This window comes from Saccopteryx bilineata, chromosome 6, assembly GCF_036850765.1.
Source record: "Saccopteryx bilineata isolate mSacBil1 chromosome 6, mSacBil1_pri_phased_curated, whole genome shotgun sequence".
NCBI classification, from domain to species: Eukaryota; Metazoa; Chordata; class Mammalia; order Chiroptera; family Emballonuridae; genus Saccopteryx; species Saccopteryx bilineata.
The window spans coordinates 194,920,271-194,939,077 of NC_089495.1; the positions used below are offsets into that span (position 1 = coordinate 194,920,271).

The 18,807-nt window shown below is 50.6% G+C and overlaps 1 protein-coding gene across 1 annotated transcript; it reads right to left on the reverse strand.

The window, feature by feature from the left end:
- Positions 1-8,212: 8,212 nt before the first annotated feature.
- Positions 8,213-13,762, reverse strand: LOC136307942 (WAP four-disulfide core domain protein 2-like). Its single transcript, XM_066234988.1, has 4 exons — positions 13,605-13,762; positions 12,905-13,048; positions 10,378-10,530; positions 8,213-8,378 (listed from the first exon to the last, which is right to left on the reverse strand). The coding sequence occupies exons 1-3, from the start codon at positions 13,681-13,683 to the stop codon at positions 10,379-10,381; spliced, it is 375 nt and encodes a 124-aa protein (XP_066091085.1). The 5' UTR covers positions 13,684-13,762; the 3' UTR covers positions 8,213-8,378; position 10,378.
- Between the last annotated feature and the right edge of the window lie 5,045 nt (positions 13,763-18,807).

An 18,807-nucleotide genomic window follows, 5' to 3' on the forward strand; every position in this document is an offset into this window, starting at 1 on the left:
AGGGTTGGGTGGCGGCTGCGGCACTGAACGGAGGGTTGGGTGGCAGCTGCGGCACTGAACCGAGGGTTGGGTGGCGGCTGCGGCACTGAACGGAGGGTTGGATGGCGGCTGCGGCACTGAACGGAGGGTTAGATGGCAGCCACCATCTGTTTTTACGTTCTCCTCCTCCTTCTCACTTTTGCCACAACCTAGTGGTAGAGTTATCAACTGGGTAAGCATGGGGAAGGAAAGGGACTGTGGGGATGAGCTTGCTATGTGATTTATTCACAAGTTAGAGAGTCTCAAAACTGCGCCAATGAGCATGACCAGCAGAACCACGTGGCAGCCCCCAGGAGCTGTCAGAGCCGGTACAGCCGGAACCCTGGGTTGGTGGTTTGGGGAACCTCGTTCCACTAGATACCACTTAAAAAAAAAAAAAGTAATTTCTTCCCCTGCCCTGTTTCAGTAGCCTGATTGCTCTCCCTGCTTCCACATCGCCCCCTAGAGTCTACTTATTCTTATTCTTATTTTAAGAGAGGAAGAGAGGAAGGGAGAGAGAGAAAGAAATATCGTTTTGTTGTTCCACTTATTTATGCATTCACTGGTTGACTCTTGTATGTGCCCTGACCAAGGATTGAACCCATCATTCTGGCGTGTCTGGACGATGCTCTAACCAACTGAACTACAGGGCCCAGGCCTGCCTCCCTACAGCCTATTCTTTTTTTTTTTTTAATGTTTTTTATTTATTTTTATTTTTTTATTTATTCATTTTAGAAAGGAGAGAGAGAGGGAGAGAGAGGAGAGAGAGAGAGAGACAGAGAGAGGAGCAGGAAGCATCAACTCCCATATGAGCCTTGACCAGGCAAGCCCAGGGTTTCAAACCGGCAACCTCAGCATTTCCAGGTCGACGCTTTATCCACTGCGCCACCACAGGTCTAAGCCTATTCTTAACATAGCAGCCAGAGGGGATCTCTTTCAACCCTTAAGTCAGATGACATCATCACTCTGTTCAAACCCTCCAGTGGCTCCTAAATTCACTCAGAATAAAAGGCAAAGTCCTTGCAGTGACCACTGGGTTCTCCCTAATCTGTGCCCACATGACCTCTCTGACCTCATCTCCCGTCATGGTCCTGATCGTGCATTCGCACCAGCCTCCTGGGTGATCCTCCAACACCCACAGCACACTGACCCCGGGCCCTTAGCCCTGAAGGTTCCTCGGATTGAGCAGCTCTCCCTGTGGACTGTCACATGGCTCACGTCATCCTTCCTTCAGCTCACTGCTTGCATGACACCTTATGAAAGGCCTTCCCTGAATACCCCTGAGGACTAACCACCCCCATCTCCACCCGTCCCCTGGGCTGCCTAGTGCTCTTCCCCAACTTGATGGTTCTCCATCACCTTCCCACAAGCTGACATGGTGCACATGTTGGTTCATCCAGTTATTGACTAGTGCCCCCAACACACAGCTTCTTGATGTCAAATCCTACCACCTAGAACAAAACACACAGTAGGAGCTCAATAAATATCAACCAAATGAGTCAGTGCCTCTGTTTATGCTGTTCCTCAGACAGAGCTGTCCTCTATTGGTCTGCTTTTAGAACTTCATTTTTTAAGCTCCAGCTCACTCCTTGGTTGTAACTTCCCTCCAACCCCAAACCTGCACTTTCCTGCAGAACAGATGTTTGTTTTCACATGGGCATCACTCCACACGGCCCTGTGGACTGGAGCCGGGGTTTAGAGGCGTCAGCAAAGCAGTTTGCTGCTGGAGACAGGAGAAAGGAAGAGCTGGGAGTAAGAGCTGCCCTGAGCTCTGGCCGGGCAGCGGGACTGAGCAGTTCTGGGAGGGGCCGCGAGGGGGACAGTCCCGTCTGGAGCCTGCAGTTTGCCAGGACTCCCGGCCCTCCTAGTGCAAACTCAGGACTGCTGTGGTCTGACTATGGAACGTGGAGCCCATCAAAACCAGAAGTGCAGGAGGAAGGGACCAGGCCAGAGCCTCCTCCCTCTTTCCTCTTCCCCCTCTTCAGCCGAAGACCTTCGGAGTCCCCAGCACAGAGAAGCCACTAGGCTGCAAAGGTTGATCAAAGAAAGGCTCTTGGCCAGGGGATTCTCCTCTCCCCCCACCCAGATTTCTCACCTGACCCACTCTACCTTTCAACCTGCCTCCCCAGGCAGATTCTTCCTGTTCCTGCGGGGATGCTTCCACCTTGGCCCTCCCCACCTCATCATCTTTCCCAGGAGGCTGCTTGGAAAAGCCCCCGCCCCACCTTAAGGCTCTGGTGGAAGGCCTGAGGTTCCATCCCCCTTGGACCCCTCCTCAGGGTGGCCCTGTGCAGCCTTCTCGCTCAGGAGAACCTCAACCACCAGGTCTGATACTCCACTGCTGGCGCTTATTTGCTGAGTTAAATCAGGAGTAGCAAATTTGCTGGCCAACTCCCGTGATTGGGGAGCTGGTAGCAGCTGTCTGGAGCCCTGAGCTAGATTCTGTGGCCACGCAGAAGCTCACAAAGGGAGCAGCATGAGTGGCAAAATTCCCAGTGAGCGTGCTGGAAGGAGGAATGATGGCGGGCAAAGGACAGACCTCTGCCACCTCTCAGTTAGACGTGGCCCCGCCTGGGGCTCTCCTTCAGAATGCCAACCGGCAGAAAGTGAAAGGGGTGGTAGCCACACATGTAGTCCTAACACCTCTACCCAGCCCATCACTGGCTCCCTTTGTGGCTGCCTAGAAGGGCAAGGGAGACCCGAGCATGGACAGGGTTAGACATCAGAAAAGGGGAAGTTAGAAGGAAAGCTACATGGCCACCTGTCGCCAGGGCACAGCCTCCTGCACTGAGCACCCCCACTCCCATCCAGGAGACTCGTTCACCTTGTACCCCCAGGGGCATAGATGGAAGAGTTATTGGTTCTTGCCCAGCTCATGGCCTAGGGCTGGGGCCCACAAGAAAATAAAGATAAGACCAAACACCGAGCCACCAAACTCTTCTGTCTCCAGACAGTCACATGCAATCTGCCCTGGTCTCTCACATTCCAAGGTGGGTGGAGTAACAAGAGGCACAAAGGCTGTCCTGGGGGGATGGGGGCAGAGTCACTGCCAGCACTTGGACCTTTCCCTCTTCCTCAGCCCAAAGGCTAAGCCCACACCCCACAGATTAAAGGGAGAAATCCCTGCAGTGGAGCAAACATGGCACCCTAGCGTCAAGTGACTCAGGTTCCGATCCAGGCCCGCAAAAGATCAAAAGAAACCCAAGAGTAATGGCGGCGTGAGAGATACTCCTGATCTCTCCCCTTGAAATTTCAAAGAAATTCAACAGCTATAACTCAGCGAAGGAGCCCCAGCTGGGCTCACGGGCACACCTGAAAGGTATGTGCACCCAATCGACTAAAGGTGGGAATGGGAAAAACCGAAGGTGGAAGATAAAAAGCACTCACACTTGGGCTCCAGAGAGGAGAAAAACTCGGACTGTAGGTGTTCTGCCAGGAGGAGCAGAGAGATTGGGGGGCATTTGGTGTGATACTGAACCCAAACGGCAGGGCATAGGATCACCATCTGTGTTCCATGGTCTGCCCACAGCCCCCACTCAGAGACACAAAAATACAAAGTGCACCCCCCCCCAGCCTTCCAGACCCCCTGCCTCCCTTGGCGGTACAGACAGTGGCAGAGACTTACCCCACAGCTGAAGAAAAGAGGTGGTTTGTGTCTGGTCTCCGCTCCGTTGCAATGAAGGGAGGAGCGCATGCAAGCCTGAGACTGCCTTTACTAAAGCTGAAGAGCCCTCACATGGCCCACCCGTCATCGCGACTACAGCCCCACCTCCTCCACGTTTGCGACAGCAGCTTTCAGCAGTTCAACCTGGGATTTTACGGAGCTAAAACTTATACTCCAGCACCACGTACTGGAAAAAGACAGAAAAACCTCTCAGAAAAATTTTTCTAATTATTTTGTTTTTCTTTTGTTCTTTTTGTTGTTGTTTGTTTTTGATTATTGTAATTTTTTTGTTTTTTGTTTTTTATTTTTTGTGGGTTTTCTCTTTATTTTTTAATTTTTATTTTTTGTTGGCTTTTTTTTTTTGCCTAATTTCTTAACAATACCACTCTCAAATGTCCTCAAGGCAGAAAAAAAGAAATACCATGACTACCCAAGAAAGAAACAAAGTGCCTGACCAGGCAGTGGCACAGTGGATAGAGCATCGGACTGGGATGCTAAGGACCCAAGGTCAAGACCCTGAGGTCGCCAGCTTGAGTGCAGGCTCATCTGGTTTGAGCAAAGCTCACCAGCTTGGACCCAAGGTCACTGGCTCGAGCAAGGGGTTACTCAGTTTGCTGAAGGCCCCCGGTCAAGGCACATATGAGAGAGCAATCAATGAACAACTAAGGTGTCACAATGCGCAACAAAAAACTAATGATTGATGCTTCTCATCTCTCCATTTCTGTCTGTCTGTCCCTGTCTATCCCTCTCTCTGACTCTCTCTCTGTCTCTGTAAAGAAAGAAAAAAAGAAAGAAAGTTCAAAAAGAAAATGAAAAGTCTCCAGAAACCAATCTCAATCACATGGAAATCTGGCAATTAAATGATAGAGAATTCGAAATTGAAGTTCTGAAAATACTCAATGAGATGGGAGGAAACCCTGATAGGTAATTTAATGAGTTCAGAAAACAAAATGAATACTCACCAAGGAGATTGAAACTTTAAAAACAGAGATTAAGAGCTCAATACATGAATTGAAAAATGAGCTAGCAAGTTTAGCTAATAGAACAAGCCAGACAGAGGAGAGAATCAGTGACATTAAAGACAGGAAACTAGAGGGGACACAGAGGGAAGAAGAGAGAGTCTCAAGAATTAAAAAAGAAAAAGGAGAGAGCTCTATGAGAATTGTCTGACTCCATCAGAAAGAGTGATATAAGAATAATGAGTATTTCAAAAGAAGAAGACAGGGAGAAGGGAATAGAGAACCTCTTCAAACAAATAATTAATGAGAAAGTCCCAAGCCTATAAAAAGAGTTAGATCCTTGAATCCAAGGAGCAAACAGAATACAGAATACCACCAAACAAAAACAAATGACAGAGACACAAAGGAAAAGAACCAAAAGATACACAGAGCTACCAGACAACAAAACATAAAATGATTATAGAAAACCCTCATATGTTACCCTGGCTGGATAGCTCAGCTGGTTAGAGAATTGTCTCGAAGTGCAGAGGTTGCCAGTTTGATCCCTGATCAGGGCACATACAGGAACAACTCAATGTTTCTGTCTCTCTCTCGCTCTCTCTCTTCCTTCCTCTCTCACTGAAATCAACAAATAAAATTTAAGAAAAAAGAATACCCTTATATGTCAATAATTACCCTACATGCAAATGGACTGAATTCACCAATAAAGAGGCACAGAGTAGCAGATTGGATCAAAGAGCAAGACCAACTATAAGCTGCCTTCAGGAGACACATCTAACTAAGCTGCAGGAACAAAAGTAGACTCTAAGTGAAAGGTTGAAAAAGAATCCTCCAAGCAAATAATATCCGAAGAAAAGCAGGTGTGGCCATACTTATATCTGGCAACACTAACAGAAAACAACTAGACTTTGGGTGATGGGCAAACAACACAATCAACAGTTCCAATGCTACAGAGAGGTTCTCCTGAAACCTGTGTGCTCTTATTGACCAATGCCACCTCATTAAATTTAAAAGAAAAATGATTGAAGGCAACCTAAAGATTCCAGAAGTGTGTGGTTAAGTAAATTTTGTACATCCAAACAATGGAATATGCCACAGCCACAGGAAAGAATCAAGAATTCTTTATAAAAAAATTCTTTATCCTTTACTATGAAGTGATCAACAAGATACATTATGTGAAGAAAATGAAGTGTATAGTGTATGATTCATGTACAGTGGTGGGGTAGAGGAGAGTATTATATCTAGATATTTCTAGATCAGGAATCCCCAAACTATGACCCATTGGCCGCATGCAGCCCCCTGAGGCCATTTATCTGGCCCCCGCCACACTTTTGGAAGGGGCACCTCTTTCATTGGTGGTCAGCAAAGCACAGCATTGCTCACATACAGTACTACTTCCGGTGACGTGGGACGCATGCGTCACAGCTCCAGAAGCACGTCATATCACTTGTTACAGCTAGCAGTGACAAATATGGAACCAGACATTGACCATCTCATTAGCCAAAAGCAGGCCCATAGTTCCCATTGAAATACTGGTCAGTTTGTTGATTTAAATTTACTTGTTCTTTATTTTAAATATTGTCTTTGTTCCCGTTTTGTTTTTTTACTTTAAAATAAGATATGTGCAATGTGCATAGGGATTTGTTCATAGTTTTTTTTTATAGTCCGGCCCTCCAACGGTCTGAGGGACAGTGCACTGGCCCCCTGTGTAAAAAGTTTGGGAACCTCTGTTCTAGATAGATGGAGATAGGTGATCAGACAACAGGCACAGAGAGGGAGGGGTAAGGAGAAGAGGGAGAGATATGTGGAGGAGAGAAAGAAAGAAAAACTGGTGTAGAATGAAGGGATGGAAAGGTAGAAAGATATATGGAGAGGAACAGAGAGAGCTACAGAGACAAGGGGACGGAGAGAAAAGATAAAAATGAAGAGGACTGCCCAGGTGGGATTCCAGTTGGGGCCTGGCCTGGATTGGCTTGCCTTGGGCTTCTCCATTACCTGAGGGTGCCGCATGCCTAATGCCCAGAGGCACTGGAGATGAGGTTTGTGCCAGTATCCACAGCCACAGAAAGGTCCCTCACTGTGGGCTGACACTGCGGACTTCCCTCAACCCGGAGCCTCGGGAAGTCGGGAGACAGCCAGATACATCCTGCTCTCTTGACCAGCTCCGTTCAGGTGAGCTGCGTAGGGATGCCTGGTTACCAGAGTTCTAACTTCTGTTGCCATGTCACCAAGGAAATGAGGTCACCCCTCAGCATTTCATTACGTGGGCCCCTTCTTCCAATCAGAGCCCCCAAATCCCCCTCTGGGCTGTTGACTACTCACCCCTGCAGCCCATGTCATCTCCACACCTGTATACCGCTATCTAGCACAGCTCCCCGGGAATGTTTTGGCTTCCTGGCTTTGAGGAGAGAGCAGAGCTCAGGCCTCTTTTTTTTCTGACCAGTTTTGTGTCCTGGAAAAGCCTCTGGGCCTCCCAGGGCCTCCACTGTCTCCCACACATGATGCTAGACACCATTTTTAAAGGACTCATTAGGTGTAGAGGAAATAATCCTATAACACTTGTGGGTTTTGAGAATAGAAGATAGAGAGAGAGGGCCACAGAGAATGGAGGATGGAAAACAGGTGATAGAGAGAGGGGGACAGAGAAGGATAGAGAGAGTAGAGAGAGGATGGGGGATAGAGGAGATGGGGGATAGAGAGGATGGGGGATAGAGAGGATGGGGGATAGAGAGGATGGGGGATAGAGAGGATGGAGAGTGAGGGACAGAGGGGAAATAGATAAGGAATAGGAAAGGGGGCCAGATAGAGAGAGGGAGGGGAAAGGAGAAAGAGAAGGGTAAAGAAAGTAAGGGAAGGAAGGGGGAAATAGAAGAGAGAAGAAGGGAAGTAGGGGCAGGGATAGAGGGATAGAGAGAGTAAGGGATATGGGGGAGGGGAATAGGAAAGAGAAAAGGAGGGAAGGAATAGAGAGTGATCCAGAGGGAGAGCTGGGGCTGTCACTCGGAAAGAATGTACCAGAAACTGATAGCAGACCCATAGAAAACGGCTAGGTGGCTGGGATTGGAGGGAGTCAAGGGTGAAAGAGCCTTTTCAATTTTACCTTTTAAATTTTGACCAATATGAGTTGATCGTTTATCCTAAACAATGGTTTGACTTAAAACAGTAAGAATAGCAACAAAGGACTCCGGCTCTGCCTCCCCCTTTCTCTGGGGCTGCAAGCTAGGAGCTTGGTGGAGTCCTGGTCTGTAGCTCGGGGCTGTCATCCACCACTCTGGGTGGCCTTGGTGCCATGCCTGTGCGTGGAGCACAGCACGTGCTGCTGCTGTTATCGGAGCCCCCGACAATGAACCATGAACCGGAATGACTCAGACGCACTCCACCATCTCTGAGCCTCTGTTTTCTCTCCCGTCACAACCGCCGCAGGGCGAGCCCTGAGCACATGTTCCTTGTTTCAGAGCTGCTCCCTCTCTGGACTTTGTGCCCTGATGAACGGTCGCCCGCCCATCAGATCTCAACCCTCCACCCGGGGACAGGAGAGGCAGGGACAGAACGATAAGAATGGAGGCCACAGTTCTACCAGTGCTGGAAGCGGTCACTTTATTGGTGGGAAAGAGAAGCTGTGGCCAGCACAGAAGGGCGTGCAGAGGCCAGCAAGAGGGGAGGGCGGCTGGGCTGGAGCCGCACCAGGTGGGGCAGAAACTTCCACTCCCCCATTCTTCAGGCCATGGTGACTAAAGCTGGAGAGAGAAAAGCACAACAAAACCATCAACAATGTCCACAACACCAGAGTGCCCGCAGCTGCAATTCTGGACCAAGCTTCCCCCACTCCACCCCCTCCCCAAAACACACACACACACACACACACACACACACACACACACACACGCTTCACCTTCTTGAGGCCCTGGGGCTCTACCTGTACTTCTCTGCAGGTCCTGCACTCCTGGCTACACCATGGTCCCAAGTGGCCACGTGGCCTTCCTGAGGAGCTATTGTCATTTATCTCCCTAAAAGTCCCTCCACCACCACAAATTTCCACCATGCTTCTGGTTCTTTGGGTTAAGCTATGATTAATTTACGATCAAAGACATCTTATTTATCCCATTTTAGAAATAAAATAATTGCAGCTCAGGGAGGTGAAAGGCTAGTTAAGTGTCAGAGCTGAAATTTGAACCTGTGTCTTCCCGACTGCGAAGCCCGGCCATGCTGTTGGCACTCATAGAGGTCAGAGAGGGCTGGAATCACTGGAGAGCTCTGGGCTCTGGAGAGACTGTGGTTCCCTCTAGGGCACTGAAGGTCATGCTTAAAATAGCAACCATGGGGCCTTGGGCTTGTCCTCCCCTCTCTCTGGGCTTCAGTCTCATCTGTGTAATACTGGGGTCCATTGTGACCGGCCAGGCCCTTGGCTGAGAGCTTATCAAAGGCAGCAGAAGGTCAATGACGAGATTGTAATCGAAGGTTCTTGCTCGTTGTTTCCTCTGCCTGGAACAGCCTCCTCGTGATACTTCACCAGACTGGCCACCTTTCACTCATCCATTAGGGGTCAGGGTCACCCTTCCGGGAAGCCTGCTCCATCCTCCCCCCAGTCCTGCCTGAGTGAGTGCGGTTCCCCTCCTGTCCATCCCCCCACACCCCGCCCTTCCCTCCACTGCAGCACTGACTACAGGTTGCTCTCCCCCCACCCCCCGGCTTCCTGAGGGAGCCTCCTCGCTGGCCTCCCCGCTTCTGCCGCTGCCCCTGCAGTCTATCCACACAGCAGCCAGAGCAAGCCTTTCCAAGTCGAAGTCAGAGCATGTCCATTTCCAAGGGTGCACCGTCTCTGGTTCAAGACCAAAGTCCTTACAACGGTTTGTCAGGCCACCAACGAGCTGCTCGCTTATCCCGCCCCCTCTGACCCTCTCCCCACACTGGCTCCAGCCTCTGCCTTTTCCTGCAATGCTCCTGCTTTGGCACCTGCTGGAACACTCTCCCCAGATGTATTCCTCGCTCCCTCCGTCAGTGCCTTCCAGATGGGGCATCCCCTGACTGTCCTGGGTAGAGAATGGCAACACTGCTCCCTGCCCACCCCACCCTGCCATAGTGCACCCTGCCCACCCCACCGTGCCGCAGCGCTCCCTGCACACCCCACCATGCCGCTGTTCTCCATGCCCACCCCACCGTGCTGCAGTTCTCCCTGCCCACCTCACCCTACGGCTGTGCTCCCTGCCTGCCCCGCCCTGCTGGAGTGCTCCCTCCTGCAGTGCTCCCTGCACGCCCCGCCCTGCTGCAGTGCTCCCTGCACGCCCCGCCCTGCCTCAGTGCTCCCTCCCGCAGTGCTCCCTGCACACCCCGCCCTGCCGCAGTGCTCCCTGCACGCCCCGCCCTGCCGCAGTGCTCCCTGCACGCCCCGCCCTGCTGCAGTGCTCCCTGCACGCCCCGCCCTGCCTCAGTGCTCTTACCCCCGCTTCAGTTTCCCTTTTCCCTGCGGCCCTTATCTCCCTCTACATTCTACAGTCTGTTTGCTTATTTCCTTTACTGTCCGCTAGCTATAAACCCCATCGGGAAGAGGTCTGATTTGTTCACTCATGAAGCATCCCCAGCACGTGCTAGATGCTCAGAAAGTGTCCGCTGAGTGGACAGAAGTACAAAGGAACAGATGATGTGAGCGAGCGTATGTTTGCCCAGGGGCCCCCCTCCTCCATCTCCCACGGGTGCCATCCCATCTGGGCATCAGAGCAATGCCTCCAACCCACCTACCTCAAAAGACAGGGGTGACGCAGGACACCTTCCCGCAACCATTGCGGCAGCATTTCATGTGGCCAGAACACTCGCTGTCCACCTGGCACTGGTTCCGGCAGAGGCCGAGCGGGGTCAAGGGCATGTCCACCTGAGGGCAGGAGCCCTGCTTTTCTGCGTAGAGGAAGCAGTAGGGGAAAGTGGGGGGGGGGGGAGGATGCCAGGAGATGAGCACTTACCCAAAGCCTGACCTCCCACCCCAGCTCATCCTGGAAGATCACCTGCGAACCCCTCCCCCTCCACCACTGGCTTCAGAATCACAGGACCTCAGTTTGAGCCCCAGCTCTGCCTTTTCCTAACTTTGCAGCCTGGGGCCAGAAATCTCTCAGCGCCTAGGATGTAAGCAACAGAAGACTGCTGCCCACATCGTGGGGTTGTTGTGAAGGGAATGGAGGCAGTATACCCATATTGCTTCTCCCTGAAAAACTAAATCACTTTGCAACAACAATAATGAGTTATTAGAACAGGGTGCATCTACTTAGCTCCTTCCACATGGCAGGTGTTATTCTGTGCACTTGATGTGCATTAATTTGCGTGTTAACTCATCTAATCCTTACAACTGTCCTTAAAGAAGGGGAGAGGTATTGTTACTATGTCCTCATGCTACATATGAGCAAACTGAGGCACCAAGAGGCTAAATAATTTGCTTAAGGCCATACAGGGTAGAGGCAGGATTTGAAAGCCAGGAATCAGGCTTCAGGGTCTGTGTGCCATGCACTCTGCTGCCTTGCAAACTGTAAAGTATAGTGCACAGGTGGGGTCACACACCCACAATCTCTGTACTCACTCCCATATACTTACTCCCATTCACAAACACAGAGCACCCCATCCATGCTCTTCATCCACACGCAGACAAGTGTTCTTCCACTAACACACACACACCCCGACATTCACACACACCATGCTCCATTTCCTGGGTCAAGAAGAAGAGAACTCGACTCACTTCCCAGAAGCCCCAGGAGCAAACCCAGCCAAATGTCAAACACAGGCACAGAACTGGGTGACTCACTGCAGAGCACAGGAGTGGTGCTGACTTCCTAGCACAAAGAAACCCATTCCTTTGAAAAAGGCAGGGGCTTTGGACATCCGGCTGGCCAGAGTTTACTGACAAAACAAGGCATGGTGCATAGAGTATGTACTCCCTACTAAGATATTTCACACATATTTTATCTAGCCCTCTTGTCACTCCTATAAAATGTGAGTGAGAGACAAGAAAGCAGAGGGTCAGGGAGGTAGAGCGACTTGCTCAGGAGCCCTCAACTAGCAGAGGGCAGAACCAGGATTCTAGTACAGGAGGCTAGCCCCGCCCCACTTCCTACCTTAGTCGTCCCTCAGAGACAAGGGAACAGCAAAGACTTCACCTAACAGCAGACTCCTTTTTTCCCTCCTCCACCTGTCCCATCAGTCTGCCTGCCACTTGTTTTCCCTCTGGGTCTCTACCTCTCATTCCGCTCCTCCCCTCTCTGGTCCAGATTAGAGGCCTCCAGACCCAAAAGCTGCCCTGATGGGCCAGTCCTTTCTCTACCACCCACCTCCTTGATCACAGTGTCTAAGGTCTCGAGTTACAAACTGGCATTTCCCTGCTGGCATCCTTGGAGGGAAAACTACAGGGACCATATTCTGGAATCACAACATCTTGGTACCCCAGGTCATAGCCCTGCTTCTAGTCCTGTTTTTCCCTGTGAAAAAAACGAGAAGCTTGGTGTTCATGCTGTCTAATGCCACTTCCTGCTCTGATGGGAGTCCCACGGCCTGGTGGAGAGACTTGAACTCCAGCAAGTACTTTTTATAGAACACCCAAAATGTCTCACACATTCTCCCCCCCCCCCTCCCTAGCGCGGAGAGGGTTGGTTGTTTTACAGGTGAGACAGGGGAAAGAGTACGCAGGGAAGAGCCCTGCCTTTCTTGAAACCACTGGGGCAAAAGTTGACTCCCCTGGCTATGACTCCTGCTGAGTCAAGGGCTGGTCCTGTGACTCTGGGCAAGAACTTTTTTCTCTCTCCTAAATCTGTAAGATTTCCTCCGGCCTAAATAGAGTCATCCGGGAAGTCTTGCCAGGCCTGGAGTCCCAGGGAGGCCCCAAGGGAAGGGCTCAGAGAGGAATGAGCGCTCCAGGCCTCGGGACCCAGCACACCCTCCAGCGCTGGGCTTCCCCGCGGCTCCACCCGCCCGGTGGGGAAGTCAACTTCGAAACCTCGGCCAGAACAACGTCCCTGCTGTGCGTGCCGGAAGCCCGTCATGCATCAGAGAATGGAATACAGGTAGGGGTGGGGGCCCCCCTGACCTCCCGCTGCGCCTCAGCGACGCCTTTGTCTCCCAGGGGCTAGGCGAGGGAGAACGCGGACCGATCTGGTTCCATCCGCCTCGACTTTGCCAGGGGGTCCCCGGGTCCGGGAACCGTGGCGTCCCTCTTCCTGGAACCCGCGCGCTCCCGCCTCCTCCCCGCGCCCCGCCCCGCCCCGCCCCTCGCAGGTCGCCCTGGAGTTACCATTGGGCATCAGGCAGACGGTGGCGCAGCCCGCCCGGCAGCACTTGAGGTTGTCGGCGCATTCTCCATCCGAGCGGCACTCCTGCGTACAGTTCAGATCCTCCTCGAGCTCGGGGCACACGCCCGTTTTCTCTGCTTCGCTGCCTGGGAGGGGAGGACAGGGCGTCAGTGGGAGACCCGAGCCCGGGTCCCAGAGGATACCCACTCCCTGCTCTGAGGACCCCATATCCAAGCTTCAAGGAATTCTCAGTCTCTGGCTCTAGGCGTCCCTCTTACAGCCTTCAGTGGACCCCACTTCCAGGCCAGGGGTCCCCGACACCGGGGAGTACAGGAGTCCTCTATCCCCAGGGACCCCCGCTCAGCTGACCGTCCAGGAACGGCCGATGTCCAGGCAGAGCGTCCCCACTCCGGGCACAGTCTCCACCTTCAGCACAAAGCCTCCCTCCCAAATTTCAGTCTTAAGTGGTCTCCCCGCCTCCAATACTTTGGACCCCATACCCTAAACTATAAGGGTCACTATCTTAGGCACCAGGGATCTTCAAATTTTAGTCTTCATGGGTCTTCCCACTTCCGCCCCAGGAATCCCCACTCTCCAGCCCCAGAGAGGCTACGCCTCTGCCCCTGCCCGGCTTCCTCCTGGCGTTCCTGGCCCGGCCCTCCCAGCGCCTGGCCTCTCCCTGCCCCTGCCCCTGCCCCTCACCTGTGACCAGGGAGAAGCCAAGCACCAGCAGGCCCAGGACAAGGGAGGCGACGAGCAGACCGTGGCGGCTGGCAGTCATGGTGCTGCGCCCGGCGGGGTGCAGGTGAGAGCCGTGGTTGAGGGGATGGGGGGATTTAACCGCGCGCAAGGGGGGCGTGGGGTAGGGGCGGGGCCGAGCCGGCGGGGTAGACTGCTCTGCACCACAGCCGGCTGCCACCTCCTGCCATTTCACAATCCCTTGGGATCAGGTGTCACTCTTGGCCCCGGTGGGAACCAGGAACCTAATCAGCTTCCAGGCAGGCGCAGCTTGACCAGCTGCAGCCGGACCCTTGTCCAATTCCCCTTCCTCTCCTCCTTCCTGGGGCCTGAGGGCAGGGCCGCGGGAGGAGAGGGTCAGGCCCAGGACTCCCGCGTTCCCATTCCAGGACTCTGGGGTCTCCCCGTAATGCCCAGGGTCGGAGGAGGAGGGGGAAGTGAGGAGGGGGAAGAGCAGGGCTCACGGGAGGCTCTAGAGCCTGGGGATTGAGTGGTTGGGTTGGGGGCCGACAGATCAGAACAGATTCCTCTTTAGGGATTAGTGATGAAGGTCTAGTGTAGTGATACAGAGCACATAGTAAGGGCTAGAGAAAAATCAGTTATGAATCTGACACAGAAACTGAGGCCCATAAAGATGAAACACCTATTAACAGTCTGGGGCCTTCTAGGGTGTGTGTTTCTCTGTTCTCCACACCAACCCTCAGCCAGGGCTGACTGTATGCTCATTGCCTCACAAGTCTCACGATGTTCTCAGCAAACCTATGAGCAGAGAGTTATTATTGTCATCAGCTGAATATGATAGATGAACTGGATATTGGGGGTTTAGACGCCCTGCCCCACAAGCTCTCATGTGATGCTGTAGAGACAAGAGTTAGAATCCAGGTGTCCTTCTCTCCAAGCTCTTGTTTTTCCTATTCTATCTTAAATATTCTCTGGGTGCCCATTATGTGACACATATTGGGGAAGACACTTGGTTTAGAGAAAGTAATCAAAGGAGCCCAAACTGTGGTGGCACAGTGGAACGCTCAGGTCGCTGGTTCAAAACCCTGGGCTTGCCTGGTCAAGGCACATATGGATGAGCAATTGCTATGAGTTGATGCTTCCCACTCCTCCGCCCCTTTCTCTCTCTCTCTAAAATCAATAAATAAATTAAAATTTTTTTTAAGTAATCAAAGGAACTTTCAAGCACTGGCCCTGACATAACAGGGTCTGGATTTGATGACCTCCAACACTCTCCAGCTGAAGAGCCATGAATAAATCACTTCCCCATTCTGAGCTGTCTTTTTGTCATCTACAAAGATGACAATAATATCAGAATTCAAGGAGAACATGAATGTAATGTTCCTGATGTGGACTTACTGTGTACTCATTGAGGGCTAGGTCCACATGACGGACATAGGAACCCAGCCCTGATACATAATGGATAAATGGTGTCTACCGTTACTAAGGAGACTGATAAGTATAATATATACCAAGCTTTAGAACCAGGCTGGCAAATGCCAAGACAGAGTTACCCAGGGAATTCGACAAGAAGTGCCTCCCAATATCCTTGCTGCTCCAACAATCTGAAATTCTGTAAGCAAAGACCCAGAAGGTCTTTGCTGCTAAGGGGGTCTGAGGCAGTGACCACTGGGATGACAAGTGAGTAGGTCTGACCTCCAGCCGCTGTCCCCACAGATGGACAAGGCTAAGAACGCCTCCCCCAACTTTCCAAGCCCAGCCTGGAGCCTAGAGACATGCCTTCATTGGGAGGGGCCAGGACTGTTTACTCTGAGCTCAGCGCAGTCAACAGCAGTGAAGCAGGAGCCAGGTGGGGCACAATGCTGCGTGGGCTCTGGAGACTCAGTCGAAGGCATGCAGAGAACTCTGGTGAGCAGCAGGTTTTAGCCTGCGGACCCAGGTGGCTACTGAATGTTCAGCCTTAGGCACTGCTGCCCACAGCTTTCTTCGGGGACTTTTCCAGCTCCTCAGGCCAAGAGATTGCCCAGCCCCACCACTCCCCAGCCCTCATGGGCTCCCCTCCCGATGATTGGCTCTCTTTTACAGGAATGAGGATTAGTCTGAGGCTGAGGGCATGGTGTGGGGCAGAGGATGGAGAGGAGAGTTTCATCGGTCGGCGGAAGGTGGGGGGGGAGGGGGGGCGAGTAGCGTGCAAAAGATGTTCCACTTTTGTGATGCTTGTTTCTGTCCTAGGGACATTCATATACTTTCTCATCTATAAAACGTAAAAAGGGCAGAGACTTTAGAACCAAATAAATTCAGGTCCATATCAGGGGCTGGCCACTTCCTGGCTATTGACTTAGATCAGAGCTTTGCTTTTTGGACTTCATCTTCTTCCATATAAAAGGTATCATCATAATTGTTTTGCAGGATTATTTTAAGGATTAAAGAGAAAAAACATAAACCAGAGGTTTCAAATCTGACTAAAATATTTATTGTTAGCCCATACAGTGTATAAAAATTTTTTCCCGTTGATATGAGAGAGAGACAGAGAAGCATCAACTCGTTGCTTTACTTAGTTGTTCTACTTAGTTGTGTGCTCACTGACTGCTTCTCATACATGCCCTGACCAGGGATCAAACCTGTGACCTCGGCATGCTGGGATGATGCTCTATCCACTAAGCCACCCAGCCAGGGCCCCACACAGTATATTTCTGACATTTTAATTCATTGCAAAGATTTGAAGGTGGGAGATTTCACATAAAAATAGATTTCTAGCTTCTCTTGGAAAAAGTAAGCGACGTGGCAACAGAGACCTGCAGTCTTATGTAGCATTAAGTGGGTCTCAAATTTGAACAAACATCAGGGTCACTTGGAGGGCTTGTTAAAACACAGATTTGGAGATCTCTACCCCCAAAGTTCTGATTCAGTGGGTCTGAGATGTGAGGAATAGAGTGAAGAAATAAAATGGAGTCACTACAGTCAAGCTAAGTTACTAAAAGCAAGTAGGTTGAGATATGAAGAAACTATTCTACTCTTCCTTTAACAAGCCTGGGGACTTATACTTTTTAACTTTCCAGTCTTGTATCAATGCCTGGCTATATATCAAACTTCCAGATAACCCTCCAATCACCCCTGAAAGACTCATGTATCCAGACCACCTGATGCCCAGTATCCAGATTACTAGACATGACCAGACCTCCTGGTACTCATGCTGCAGACCACTTGGCATCTAACTGATAAGCATTCTGGATCAGTCTAAGAACAGAGGACTGATTATTCTCAAGAATGTATTTACTATAAGAACTCTTAAATTTTCTTTCTCCTTCAGAACACTTCTGGGTATTTTCCTAGTTATGTTTACAGTTTGTAACCCTAAGAGTCTTGAATAATCTTTTCCCCCCTTGTTTTAAAATTTTAGCCAGAAAAAGGAGAGAGAGAGAGACAGGGAACATCAATCTGTTCCCATATGCACCCTGACTGGGGATTGAATCAGCAACCTTCTGTGCTTCTAGCTGATGCTCTAACCAACTGAGCTATCCAGCCAGGGCTTGACTAAACCTTTATAATTTATTTCTAGCAAAACCTCCAGGCTCTTTTTGATTTCAACAGGTGGGACCCAAGAACTTGCATCCCAACTGGTTTCCAGGCGATGCCGAGACTGCTGGCCAAGTATCAGTAGTGTATCATACTTGGAAAACCATTAACTGCGGTTAAGTAGACCCGCTTTCATTTTATGAGAGGAGAATTCTTTCCACTTTCCTATAGTCTCCACTATTCCTTATTGTCGCACATGCCTTCACCCTCATTCCAACTATTTCCAATTTCATTACTTACCTGGCCTGGAGGACATTTAAAATTGTGACCTTGGTGGTAGTTGCATAGTAAGTGTTCAGTAAAAGGTAGCGACTGTTTACTTAACAATCCTATGAATTAAGTATTATAAATATTACTCCCGTATTACAGATGACTGTGCAAAGAATAGTCAGCTGTGCAAAGTGACTTACTGGAGGAAACACAGCCAGTAAACCAGAAGGAAGAAAGTAGCCAAAGCTTTTAGTCATGTGGTCTGAGTGATTTCGATGTTACACACACGTACACCTGAGGTTACCACAGGTGACGCAGCAAACATTTTGGACATGACTTCATAAGCATAAAATAATATTTATCAGGAAAGGAAAGGAAGAAAAGCAATAAGAAAGAAGGAAAGATTTACTAGGGGAGGTGATATCTGTCAGATGTCGACACACCCACTCTAAGACGACTATAAACAAGTTAACCTTGATGATTCCAAAACTTCCCAGGGGCAAGCAGGGTGTCTTTAACCATGCAAGGGGGCCTCATCCTCATGGACCCTGAGACCCACCTGAACTTCCTTCAGTCCACGAACAGTTCTCTCTCTCTGAATATATTGGCTATTTTGTTACCTAGCTTCTGCTTCCGTTTGTCCTTTTCCTGGTAACAGTATCCTGATTTTGCTTTGGGGGAATGACTTTTCCTCTGCCCGGGGTGGGTAGAGGGAGGAGGGCCTGTTGATCAAAGTGCCTGCCCTACCACCAGATGCTCTCCCTGGGATTTTAACCTTGATCAATGAATTCCAAGAGACCCAAAACTGTATGGCACTCATTCCAAGGTGCCCTGAGAAGATCTCAGTTTTGCCTGTTTACCATTCCATCCTGGTTGGGTTCCTTTAGCTTTCCCTCCACTTCTACTGCTTGCAGGACAAAGTATCCAAGGGGCTAACTTAAGGCTGCTATTAGGAAGGGAGACTAGACGCCCACTACATGCCCACACCATTCCCACACATTCCTTCTCTGCTTGGAAGAGTCAGAGTTAGTTTCTGTTGCTAGCAACCAGAGAGATCTGACTGCCTGTACCTACCATCAAGTTTCTCATTTGCAAATCCAATGGCCTTTTCTCAGCCCTCACCCTTCCTCTAACCGACAGTTAGGCCTTCATGACATAAATACAAACCAGAATCTTTGTAAAACAATTTTTTCCACCTGACTAGGCAGTGGCGCAGTGGATAGAGTGTTGGACTGGGATGCTGAGGACCCAGGTTCGAGACCCTGAGGTCATCAGCTTGAGCGCGGGCTCATCTGGCTTGAGCAAAATTAAAAAAAAAATGTTCACCAGCTTAGACCCAAGGTCGCTGGCTCAAGCAAGGGGTTACTCGGTCTGCTGAAGGCCCGCGGTCAAGGCACATATGAGAAAGCAATCAATGAAC

Bases quoted from the DNA above. Each gene is read 5' to 3' on its own strand.
- LOC136307942 (XM_066234988.1), bottom strand. From the start codon at position 13,683: ATGACTGCCAGCCGCCACGGTCTGCTCGTCGCCTCCCTTGTCCTGGGC. The intron at 13,049-13,604 runs GTGAGGGGCAGG...CTCCCCTCCCAG, and splicing joins TGGCTTCTCCCTGGTCACAG to GCAGCGAAGCAGAGAAAACG. The intron at 10,531-12,904 runs GTAACTCCAGGG...TCCTCTACGCAG, and splicing joins CGTCTGCCTGATGCCCAATG to AAAAGCAGGGCTCCTGCCCT.